Below are 12,929 nucleotides of genomic sequence, written 5' to 3'. Positions count from 1 at the left end.
TAATAGGCCTAGGGTAGCATGCATCTGAGAACCTCATGGGTATCAAATAAAACCAAGGAGACCTAGTTCATAACTTCAGTGCAAATGGTAATAGAGCTTCCTGTCACCCTTGGGTCATTGTATTCTAAAACATGCTGCCAAAAACAGTTTTCCCTTTCACCAGAGCATCTAAGTAGCAAACAGTGCCCCCTTGTGAGATACAGATTTCTAAATGTTGGATCGGTATTTTGGTTAGAGACTATGAAGAAGGAAATGAATTCTAGGCAGATGCATATTGCCATTCCCCCTGCTGCCTACTTAGAGCAGTTAAATTAGGGCAAGGATTATGAGTTTTATTTTAGGAATGGAAAAGCATATGAAAACTTGCCTTATCCATGGGTGAGCAGATGTTGGCCTGTGTTCTGAGACATGCAGTGTCAAATTTGGCCTCTTTCTGCTGAAATATATTTATATCGAGAAGACAAGCATATATTTAAGAAACAGCAGATTTTTACATTGCCAAGGGCAAGCTAGGTGGTTGATGAAGATTTGACACAGGTGCTAGTGATACCCAGAAAAAACTAAAGTAGTGGGATGAAACAAGTCACAGAGCACTGAGTGGCCTGGTCAGCCCATGTTTCAAATGTTTTCCAGATAGCTTTCTTTCCCTGTTGGCCAGAACATATAGCGTTCCCTTAATGTCACATGGGTTGCTTCATGCCTGTCACTGGTTGCTGATGCTTGGGGCTCATTTATGCTTCTCAGACTTGAGGAAGAACTTTGACCAGGAGCCTTTAGGAAAAGAAGTCCCACTGGAACATGAGGTGCTTCTGCAGTGCCGTCCTCCTGAGGGAGTACCACCGGCAGAGGTAAGCAGGGCTTTCTCTCCTAAATCCCCAACTACAGAGCCAGTCCAAGGGGGCATGCTAGGTAGGCAGTGCCAGCATACTGGGACTTGTTTTACTCCCACAAGAAAATCTCTATTTGCATTATCATACACTTACAACAAATAGCCCCTCCCATCCTGTTATCACTTGAGATGGTTTTGCCCTGCATAGACTGAATTTTATATTGATGCCAACCTTGCCAGGGGCCCCTCAGCAGCAGAAAACTTTTTTTCTATTGAGTCTTCCCACCAGCAGTAGGACAGGCTCCATCTCCTTCTCCTGGGGAGCAGCACTGGCAGAAGAGGAGGTGTGGCCACAGCAGTGGGGGATCTGCGTATTTGCTGCACTTTCTAGGCAGCCTAGGATACTCTGGTTCTTGGCCTTGTACTGTGTTTGTATCTGAGAACACCTGTGAATGCTGCAAATATACTGGCCACTTACTTCCCAGGTAGGAAGTAACTGGATTAAGTTTTGAAAAGCTTCCTGAATTACCTGGTATCTTGTCATTTTTAGCAGATAGGCAGGTTTGTGTTCAGGATCTTACTTCCCAACACCTTTTTCTGCTATGAATTTTTGTGTACCTTTAGACAGAAGATCAAGGAATTCTGACTGGCAATTGGTAACTGCACCATCCTCCCCCCACTTCTTTCCCTCCTTGCCTGGACACATCTATGGCATCAGCAAAGGCTGATCATGAAGGTGCCAGCCAGCCTGCCAGGCTCACTGTCATGCCCTGCTGTTAAATCCATGGAAACCTACCTTATCTCCTAAACTCTTCTTAGCCCCTGGATCAAGGCACACATCTTTCCACGCTTGTCCCTGCAACAGTGATCTCCTTCCAGCTGGGATTGCTAGCCCCTCAGCAGTTTGTCAGCTGAGTTCCAGTTAGGGAGAAAGGACAAGAGAGAGATTAGCCACATCCTTGCAGATGGATTGGAGCTGTGATGAATGGCCTCACTTTGAGGCCGTCAGCTTTCATTATTCAGCAGAACTGTTTATTTTGGGCAGTGGATCTGTTATTCTGACATCTAATAACACACTTAACCTCAACACCTGTTCCATCCACCCCTCCCTCTGGTACATGCTGATCTGCCTTTAACCCTTTGGAGCACTGATCTGGGAGAAGAAAGGCAAGAGATAGCTTGTTTAAACATTGCAGGTTAAAAAAAAGCAATAGGGAGCTGGGAAGATCAACATGAACTTTCCTACCAAAGCAAGGCCTTGTACAAACCAGTCACCTTGTGTCCTTTGCCCCAGTTACTCTCTACTGTCATATTAGTATATTATTTGTCCTTCCTCTCTTTTTCTAACTTTTCCAACATTCCACCGCTTTCTTTGTCCTTTACCTCCTCCTCTTGCTCCTCTCTCTCTGTCTTCCCTCTGTTTAGGTGGAGTGGCTGAGGAATGAGGATATAATTGACACCACTCAAGACACCAACTTCCTGATAACAGTTGATCATCACCTCATAATCAAGCAGGCCAGGCTTTCAGACACTGCCAACTACACCTGCGTAGCCAAGAACATTGTAGCCAAACGCCGAAGCACCACAGCCACAGTCATTGTCTATGGTACTGACCCTTTTCTTTTAGCTACATTGTATTTCCGCAAGCCAAGGAGCATCTTGTGTTACTACTTGTGACTGTATTCATACAGATCCTATAAGTCATCAACTGAAGTATATGCATAATATAAGGGAAATAAATTATTCCAGGCAGGGAGATCTCTTGCTACTGCTTGAGGTGAAAGAGAATCTCCATCAGCTTGTACCAGTATCAGTTTGTTATGAGGGCTTCTGTAGGCAAACCTGAAACAAGGAAAAAAAACCTCCCCTGGTTACTAGTCTTGGTCCAACCCTGACTGGTTCAAATAAGGATGTGCTGCTATTTGAGCAAATCTAAAAGAGTTTCTCAGGGAAGGCAAAGGCAAAGCTGGATTTGGCTGAGATTTACTTGGAATTTGGGGTTTGTGAAACCAAAAGTAAACCCTGGTTTTGCAAATCTCAATGAATCTAAATCAAAGAAAAAGGCCCAACTCAAACATGCAAATCAGGTCCTACTTAATTCCAAGAGCAAAATAAGTACTGTTTTCCATTCTGCTTTTCTGAAAAGTTCTCCAAGGTGAAAATATTTGTGTAGTGCAAAATCCTGTGATGTCTCTTCAGCTGACATAAGCCAGAGCAACTACTCTGTGGTGTGAGACAATTTGCCCTTTTCAACAAATCCAAGGTGTAGTTGGGTGGTACTCAGATGTTGTGGTGATAACAGAGATGGAGGTTGTTGATTTGTAGGAGACTGTTGTCACTGGTTTGGGTAAGATTGAAGGGGCCTAGTGGTTGACTGCTGACTGCTGTGGTTTAGTCTATGGAGCATCAAAAGAGCTAGGTACAACTGTTACCTTGTGTGTGGTGACCCAGTCTGGTACATTCATGTAGCTGTAGAGTTTTCTCCAGCAGCAGCTTTCTCTGTTTCAGGCTGTGACTACCAGGTGAGAAAGAATGAAAGTGAATGGATTGATATGGGTTATTCTTGGATTCTAGGCTTTGAAACCCTCAGAGTGGCATTTTTGTTATCTTCTCTGTTCACAGTGAATGGTGGCTGGTCCATTTGGTCAGAATGGTCAGCTTGCAACAACCGCTGTGGCCGTGGCTGGCAGAAACGTACCCGTACCTGCACCAACCCAGCTCCTCTCAATGGTGGTTCCATCTGTGAGGGACAAGCCTTTCAGAAAATTGGCTGTACCACAATGTGTCCAGGTAAAGAATGACTCATGCAGAGTCTGAGACCAGCCAGAAACATGGCAGGTGCCTCCCCTTCTTGGATTTCCCAGGTCAACAAGGCCTCTAGTGCTCCCGAGGGCCTAGGAGAGATGCGGTGTTGTAGAGGTAGTGCTGTAAGAGGTCAGATGGACAGTGTCTCAGAACAGCCATCTTTCATTTAGTTGGTGGCATCTTTTGCCTAGTGAACACTCTTACTATGCTCTCTGAAAAATGGAAGATCCCAGAGGTCAGAGCAGCTGTGCATGTTACATGCATGGCTGTTCTGTTTCAAGGGTCCAAGGTTCCCGATCTGCAAGTGAGCCTGAAGTACTACTTTGCCCTACCATCCAGAAAACAAGCCACCCATGAGATGAATTTCCAGCTCTCCATGATTTGGGTTGTTAAAACCAAGTTAAACTTTCATTTCCTAAACTCTGAATTCAGAGATTGTGCTGTTGCTGAGGCTTCCTCCAGAAGTTTCTCTGGCTTGTTGTCTGTGAAGATATGAGAAGCCCAGATGCTTCTGCATCTTGTAATCCCATGCTCTTTTCCTTTCCCCATCTTTAATGGGTTATTTTCTCTTTGTATGTGTGTCTTTGTGTGACTGTTCCCTGGAACGCAGTAGATGGAGCCTGGACAGAGTGGAGCAAGTGGTCAGCCTGCAGTACAGAGTGCACCCACTGGAGGAGCAGGGAATGCACTGCTCCGTCCCCAAGGAATGGAGGCAAGGACTGCAGTGGGGTGTTGCTGGACTCCAAAAACTGCACTGATGGACTGTGCATGCAAAGTGAGTGAGCAACTGAGCCTGCCCTGGAACAGCACAGAAGAGAGGGTGGAGTGAGGGAGGAAAGGCACAGCCTTAAAAATGCTAGGAAAGTTTATTAGGACAATTTTCTCAAAATAGACTTTACACGCTAAAGAGTTTATTTCTGCCTTTGCATGGGCAGCAGACACCGTGCCTGGTGTCCTGCCATAAGTGGGCAAACAGTGTAACTTAGGCTCTTCTCTTCCCTGAAGTTACAATCAGAGCTCATTCTGGTTGGGCCCAGAAGTGCAAGTGTAGTTCCACTTACCACTGCAAGTGAAGTAATAGAAGTTCCAGCCTGGATATCCGAGCCAGCCTGGAATGGATTCTGATTACACTGGTGCCCAGAGTGCTGCTGAGGTCAAGGTGTGTGGATAGTCAGGTACATGAAGTCATTGGACTCAAAAGAAAATGAAAGTTATTAATAGCGCTAGACACACTCACTTAGGTGGATACATTCTTCAGAATCATCTGCTGACTAGGGCTGTGTGAAGCTTCAGGTGGTGATTCAATTTGGAGGAGATTCGGCCCGATTCGGTAGCCAAATCTTTGAATCCGAATCAAATCAAGGGACCAGTTAAAACGTCCAAATCAATTTGAAGCTCTCCAAATCTTCGGAAAAGATTTGGAGAGCTTCGATGATTTGGACAGTCCCTGCCCACTGCAGCAGAGAGCTGCAGCTGGACTTGGAGCCGGTAAGTAGGGGGTGGGGGAATGGGGGCTAGAGGAGGGGGGAGGGGATCATGGGGGAACCCCTGCCAGGCCTCATCCCCTGCCTGCTCCCCCAGCCCCCCCCCGACCTCCACCCAGTCCCCCAGCCCCCCACCCCCCCTTGGCTGCCCCGCCTGCCCTTTAAGCTCTTTAAGAAAAAAAAAACAAGAAAAACCCCGGGACTCACCGCTTTTGCAGTGGCCTCAGGGCTTCAGGGGGCTTGTGCAGTGGCAGGCAGCACGGACAGTGAATCCAGGCGGTTTTCTCTCTTTTTTTTTTTTTTTCCTTAAAGGGCCAGAGCTGGGGTGGGGAGAGCAGCCATGGGGGGAGGGGCTGGGACAGTGGGCGCGGGGGAGGTCAGGGGACTCATGCAGAGCCCTCCATACAGTGGGAGGCAGCGGGGATCGCGCCCCACTGCCTGCCAGCACCTGGTGAATCGGGGGGGGGGGGGGGGGGGTTCAAAGTTCCGGGATCTGGGGTGGGTGGGGCAGGCATTGCTGAGCTGGGAGGGGGGTGGGGAATGGGCCTGGCTGATTTGGAGTTTCGGCAGCAGCCGAATCTTCAAACAAGATTCAGCCGAATCTATTCAGGACAGTGATTCAAATCATAGTATCATGGCAATACTATCATTGAATTCTGATGTAGCTACCTTGAGTTTGCTGGGTTGTTTGTAAGCCTTCGTGGTAGAGGTTGTTTGGGTAGGCAATTGAATAAAGACCTAAAAATGGATGAAAAATGGACTGCATGGTTCCCTGAGTAAAGCCTCATCCTTTTATCTGTTCTATGGCACCTGTCTTCTGATACCAATGACCTGAATGTGGCTGATCTCTACTCAGGCACCCCCAATCTCACTGCATCCATTGTCCTCCAGAGTATTTTGGCAGCATGCTTTAAGCAATAGAGATCTAGGAACAAACTGGACCAAAGCGTATGTCAAGATGGAGGTCACTTGCTGCAGAGAAGGGAGAGAATGTTCCCTGCAGCTTGTTGGCCCATGCATATAAAAAGAAGACATTTGTTTTCATTACCACTGAGTCCATTAACCTTCAAAAAGCATGAATCGTATCAGGGTAAAAAAATCAATGCATAGTGACAAAGGGAAAGGAACTGTCGGAAAGGGAGGGCAGAGGGCCAAATGCTTTTAAATATGCCTCTGCAGGGGTAGTTATTAACCTGAATTTCTTCCATGATTCCTTCTTGTACTTCCCTGTTCTGCACATCTATGTATGCCTCCATCTCAAGACCTCCCAACTGAGGTCTGTCACTGGCCTGGAAAGAGATAATCATGCAGCCTGACTTTCCTGTGTGGAAAGTTTCATTTAGATCCACAGAAGTGGAGCCATGCAGGAACGATGGGAGCTTTGATAATGCACCAGTGCAGGTTTTACCTCAGTTCCTTCTGTTTTAGTGATGTGACAGATGGTGGCACAACTCTTGGGTGTTCCCATCCTGAACCTGCCTCTCTCACTAACCAGAACTGTCAGTCACTCCTGACACAGGCCCGTCCTGCAAGGTGTCATACACTGAGCACTCCCATCTCTCTTCTGACATCCGTGAGAGATGGAAGTCGCACATACCCAGCTGGTTCTGGGTCTATAAAATGTTTGTGCCCTGCTGTGAAAGGGAATCTTGCAAATTTGTTTTATTTTTTACCTAAATCTCTTGGTAGTGAAAGGATTTACTTTTTTTAAGTTTAATCTATTGTTATAGACTAGTTAGTGTCCCAGCACCCAGACTGAGGCAGAGCCCTGCAAAATAGCCCTGCTCTAAACTTTCTCCTCTCAGATTCAAATAGAGCTGAGAAGGGGTTGGACATTTACTGTTACCCATTTGGGATCTATATATATTGGCTGAATATTCTGAAAAGCAAACTTGGTACAGGTCTCTCTGGAAGGAATATGATGTGTCCTGAGTCAAACTAGAAGTCCTTGGCCTTGGCTTGGACACATCCCATTCCTCAGTGGAATCTCCTGACCAGCAGCTCTAGAACAGTCCAAGCTGCATTGTTAATGGAGACATTGTAAAATGTTACACAGAGGTGTTACCCACGTGAGATAGGTCTGAAAAGTCTTCTCCCCTGTTGCCCAGGATCATGCCAGTGCTACCCCTTGCTGGCTCAGTGGTGATATCTACCCTAACGCCTTACATTCCACATGTTTGTCATAGCCTTGAATGCCTCCAGCACTATAATCCTCCTTAAAGAATGAATTAAGAATGCATCATATCCCCTGTATGACTGCATTCTTGTCATCTTCAATAAACTCACCAGGTCAATTCATGCTGGCACTGAGCAAAGGGAGGGGGACACCCTGCTCACAGAAGTGGTTTCCAAGGAGCTCATCTCATCAGCAAATAGCCTCTGGCCTAGTAGAAGCTCATTGCTGGGTAAATTAAGGCATTATGGCAGCAGAGGTCAGGTCTAGCTTGCAGGGAGAGTGAGGTAATGCTCTGTGTCAACCTGCTGCAGGCCGTTAACACTGAAAAGTCAAGAGATGCTAGGAAAGAAAGGAAGGCAGATAACAGCGTGGTCAAGATAGGCCTGCAGCACAAATATAAAGGGTGTGGATAGGAGTGGGGAGGATTATTGTACCTAAGCCCACTACAGATAGCAGTCCCTGCCCAGGGCTTTCATGCCCTGGACCAAAGAGCCAAGGAGAGACCATACAAAGGGGCCTCTGAATATGAAATGAAAGGCAGGAAGTAAAAACTTCTTGTAGATTTACATAGGAACCTGGTTATCTGATATACTTGTAGCTGAGTAAGAGTCCTCCCACCTGACTCAAACCAGTTTGACTGTGACCATCATTGCAGTCCTGTAAGCCATTGTGCTGACCCATGCCCTGTCTTAAGGCTTTGGCTGAAATAAAGTTAAGGGAGGTAAAAAATTCTTATTACATAATGCTGCTAGCTCTGAGCAGCAGCAAACCAGCCAAAGCAAAGTTTTCAGAAATCCTAACAGATGAAGGACTAAAATTCTTATGTCTAAGGTACTGATTTCCAGCCTGCAGGATGAGGGATGGGCACATGTCTGGTGTAGAGGAGGAAAGAAACAAAGCACTGGGTGGTAGGAAATACTCCCAGAACCTAGATCCTCCGTGCTGCAAACGTCTTGCATGGTACTAACCTTTCCCCCTGGCTCCTTTGGTGGCTCCTAATGCAGATTACATGAGACAAGCTTGTGTGTATGTTTACAGGCTCAGGCAGCAGCTTAGCATCCAGGCTTCTCTACTCTGCATAGTGCACAGACAATTCTCTGTAACCCTAGAAATGCCCATGCATCCAGCCACCGAGGCTGTGGCCCTCTGCCAGAAGTACAGAGCTGTTGGCTGAATGGGAGAAAGGAAAGGCGAGGAGATGCCAGAGGCAAAAAGCCCAAGAGAACCAGCAGGCAGATTAAAATAAAAAAGTGAGAGAGAAAAAATCGGGATAGGAAAGATAAGATTAGATCAGATAGGAAAACTTGAGAGAAGAGGTGGGATTCCTGTGTGGAGACTGAGCAAATAGTGACATGGGGAGAAACGAAAGGCTCTCACCTGTTCATCCATTGCAAGGGAGTGTCAACTAAAAAGACAGCCAAACCATAGGATGCACCGCTTATGGCAGGATGAATGGCTTCCTGTGGTGAGATTGTCTCATTATAAGGTCTCTGCAAATGAGTGAGACTTGGAACTGAGCTAAGCCAATAGAGCCCCCTTGCATTCTCTAAAAGTGAAGGGATGGCCCCGAGAACTGGGCACCCTGTGGTCAATGAGCACTAAACCCTTAATGGGGCTTTCTGTCTCAGAACCCATAGGATGTGAAGGAACTCTGGGCACAAAAGGCCCATAATCCTTAAAGGCTGGCAGAGTTGGGGGATTAATTACACGTCTGCTTTCCTAAAGCTATTGAATGACCAAGGCTTCTGCATGGCTTAGTGGAGTTTCAAGGAGCCCAAGGCTCTGACTTCTTTCCAAAGTATTTCGTGGCTTTTGCATCTCACTGTGCCCTTTGCCTTCATTTGCTGTTTGTATCATTTGTCATCATCACCCTCAGCATTTTTACCATTTCTTTTTAACTTTGTTTTTCCTAACAGATAAAAGAGTTCTAAGCGAACCCAAAAGTCACTGTAAGTCTCCATTTCATGGCCATTTTATTTCATTGTGATACATTTTAATTTGTTACTGTTTTTTTTTCCCTTTTGTTTCATCCATGGCAGTACTAAGCCCCAGAACTAGACAGTTCCATCTCCATGGGTGGGTCCCAGCACTTGCTCCAGTGAGGGAAGGAGGGAGAGAACAGTTGATCTATGCCAGTAAGGTTTAGAAGATGTTAAAAAGATGGTTATGCTGTCAAATTCAAGGGCTCCCAAAGTTAACTTGTATTCCATCAGTTCTTTTGCTGTGTCTGTGTGCTAAGCTCTGTTCCCAGGTGCAACCCAATAAATGCAAAGTGACTCCATTGAAAGTGTTTTAGCATAAACAAGGCCATTTGTTTTCATATCTTTTATATTTTGAGGAGCAGGAGAAGGGGGCTGGATTTTTTTTCCCTCCTTTTGCCCCAAAACAAAGACCTAGATGTTGTTTTTCCCCTAAAACAAAGCCATTGTTTCTGAAACACATGTAGCAGCTTCAGAAATAATGGTCCTTGGTTTGCCAGATTTGTCCTTTTCTGTTCAACAAATGATATTTTTCTCTTGCACAGTTTCAATGAAGCAGAAGCAGTGTAGTTAATGTGGTTTACTGGATCTACATGGCAGTACATCCAGTCACGTCAGCAGTGTAGGGTTTAATAATGTGGCTTCCTTCTAGAGCACTAAACACTGATGATCCTATGTGGATTCTGGTTGTAAGGGGTATGTATTTTAAAGTGCATTTTTTGATGATGGAGTGAATTTAACACAAGAAGGACACTGTATTCTTCTCATAAATCAGAACAATTTTAGGCTGCACTGTTGCATTGGACTGCTTGACTGCATAACTTCCTTAAATGTTTTCCCGCTTATAAACAGGGGCAAATCATTTTGATGGTAGTACCAGGGTGAGAGGTGGAGCTGGGTGTTGTCCTGTTTCCCTTGGGAGTCCTTGTGAAATCCTCCCACTCTTACAGAGAGGGTAGAATTGCAGAGCTTGGGTTTTTTCAGGCTTTTGTGTATGTGAGTTCCCAAATATTTCCCTCCCATCAAATTAGAACGTTTCTGCAATTCTGTCTGTGAAAGAGAAATTCCCAAACAGCCACACTGTATGCAGGTGTACACACCATGATAAACAGGCTGCAGAAATGAAAGGAATTGCAAAAAAACTGGCCTTGATCCACGGGCTTGGTGTATAGGGCCTATGGAAATAAGAAACCATGAAAACAAAGAGAACTTGGAAATCGGGAAAGAATAAAAGAAAGAAAAGGGAACAGGGTAAAGTAGAGACCATGTGTATGGTTAAGATGTCTCTGTGCCTCGGAGACCACAGCATCTGATTCTCTAACATGGTCTGAGCTGAAGCACTCGACTGCAGTGAATGGTGGGTGCAGATCTTATCTTTGACACTAAACTGTGTTGGGGACAAGACAAGAATGCTGCAGGATTCCTCGCTTTGGGGAGTGGTGTGGAACAATGTGAGCCACTGGAGAGGTCTCCTGGTGCCTTTGTTTCCTCATCTGGCATACCTATTGATCTGAGATGAAATGAAGTATCTGCTAAGGCTGAGCTGATATGGAAGATGCTATTATCATTTTATGGCGTCTTCTCCAAGCAGAAACCCTGTTAGCCCACTATCAGCTCTTCCATGTACAGGCAGAATTCCTTTCAAGGCAGATTGTTTTCCTTCTGCTCCCATATACCAGAGTCTAGGCTAGTCCAAAGATCAAGTGTCATAGGATGTGTTTATATGTGTGTGTGCATACACGCACACATGGTAACATGAATGTTAACATACATATTGATTCTTGATCTTCATGTTATGTGCCTGTAGAACATCTATATGCCCCTCCAGCATAATTTTTGTTAGAAAGCAAGGGTTGTCCATGTGAGCAACTACAGAGAGACCTAAATTGCATGACCTTAGTGTTTTAATGCTTAAACTTAACACTGTTGAATGATGGCCTTGTGAAACAATGAAGTTTCTCTCAAAGCCCAGAAGAAGAGAGGGTCCATCACTGTCTCACTAACTCTGTTCCTTTGTTCTTTCCCATGAAAACCCAACAAAATTAACAATGTAAGGCATTTTCATGTTCCTCTTATTTTTCAAACTCATCTCTTGAGCCCTTGCCACCTTCTTCCCACCCCTCAGCATTTCCTAACATCCTAGGAAAACCCTAGAACAAGTGGTTTCTTTTGTGCAAAGATCATAAACTGGTTTTCCAGTAACCCTTATGTGGAAAATACCGTTTGAGCTATAGGTTAATGCAAAACCAGGACTCCCTTTCTCACTCCTTTCTCTTCTCTTCCCAGTGTTGGAGGCCACAGGGGATGTGGCCCTATACGCTGGCCTAGTTGTGGCTGTCTTTGTTCTTATCGTTATCCTGATGGCTGTTGGGGTGGTTGTATATCGACGGAATTGCCGGGATTTTGACACTGACATCACAGACTCCTCAGCTGCCCTGACTGGGGGCTTTCACCCAGTCAACTTCAAGACTTCTCGTCATGGTAAGAAGGAAACAGATACCTTGCCTCTTCATAGCAAATCCATCGGTATCTTGGATCTCCCAGCAAAAGATGAAATCAGAGTAAATTGTGGCTCATATTCAGGGAAAGAATAGGCCTCCTTTATCTACAGACATTTGTTTTGAGTGTTTTTTTTCATAAAATAAGAAACATTAAATTGGAATGTGGTAGAGCCAGTTCCTCACCTCACCAAAGCACCTCCTAAACCAGAATTAGTTGGCAACTCCACTAGAAGTCTTTGCAGGGGCCCAGAGACCAAATTACTCTCAAATCCCTGGAGGTAATCCTCAAGTTCAGGATTGAGCACACTGACAAGACAGCACAAGAAAACTTGTGTTTCAGCTGCCTCTGCTCTTCACATGTACAAGTCTGGCATGTTTTGTGAGCATTAAATTGGTCCAGAACTTGTTTCAGATGAACATAAAGTAAGAATTTGTATGAAAAACGGGGCATTGATTCCCTCAGGTTTGAGCCTTCAGAGACATTTTCTACTTTCATTCAACTCCTTATCCATAAATACAATAGTGTCCATGGGAGAGAGAGAAAATCTGTCTGCCCTGCACACTGACCTGACCAGATCAGATTCCATTTGAGTTTTTCCCACCAGCTTGCATGCGAGACAGAGAATATGTCAAGTCAGGGCAGGACAAGTGATGAATCGTACAACTAAGTGAGATCACAAGTAGTTTTAATCCAAAAAAAAAATACAATGAAAGTTTTCAGTTAGAATTTGCTGGTTCATCAAAACTGAAAGATTCCTTGGTGAGCGTGAGTTTGATTTGAATTACGTTCCTCTGGAAATTGGGCAGGACTCCAGGGAACCCTCCCTACAAGGCAGCTTTCAAAACTTGTATGGTTTCTTGCAAACTCACCAGCCAAACTCCTTGACGGCCCAACAGATGTGCTGCTGAGGAGTCCAGGTCTCCAGGTTCCCTGGAGTTGCAGACCTCCATGCTGAGGACTCCTGCTGAGAAGGACACTCAGGTTTCCAATGTGGTAGGCTGCCATTGCAGATTCTGAGTCAGCCAGGCACCCTGGCTTTTCCTTTCATAAGGGAAATCTTTGGTTTTCATTCTGAATCAGAACAAAATCAGATTCCAAATATCAAAATCCTCCATGAAAAACAAATACCTTTCCCTGTACAACTGCCCAGAGGT

At 45.3% G+C, this 12,929-nt stretch overlaps 1 protein-coding gene across 3 annotated transcripts in view; it reads left to right on the top strand.

Moving 5' to 3' along the window:
- Positions 1-12,929, top strand: part of UNC5B (unc-5 netrin receptor B) — a 156,590-nt gene that overhangs the window by 125,558 nt on the left and 18,103 nt on the right. Inside the window, exons 4-9 of one of the 3 annotated variants that reach the window (XM_059729901.1) lie at positions 745-848; positions 2,255-2,435; positions 3,452-3,619; positions 4,248-4,409; positions 9,211-9,243; positions 11,560-11,754. In XM_059729901.1, coding sequence (XP_059585884.1) covers positions 745-848; positions 2,255-2,435; positions 3,452-3,619; positions 4,248-4,409; positions 9,211-9,243; positions 11,560-11,754 — 843 coding nt within the window. Of the gene's footprint in view, positions 1-744; positions 849-2,254; positions 2,436-3,451; positions 3,620-4,244; positions 4,410-9,210; positions 9,244-11,559; positions 11,755-12,929 lie in introns of all 3 variants that reach the window. The other 2 variants (XM_019484343.2, XM_059729902.1) reach the window with 2 other exon arrangements.

Source organism: Alligator mississippiensis, chromosome 6 (genome assembly GCF_030867095.1).
Source record: "Alligator mississippiensis isolate rAllMis1 chromosome 6, rAllMis1, whole genome shotgun sequence".
Classification (NCBI taxonomy): Eukaryota; Metazoa; Chordata; order Crocodylia; family Alligatoridae; genus Alligator; species Alligator mississippiensis.
The sequence above is the reverse complement of the archived record's forward strand: the minus strand, read 5'-3'. Positions and strand labels throughout refer to the sequence as shown.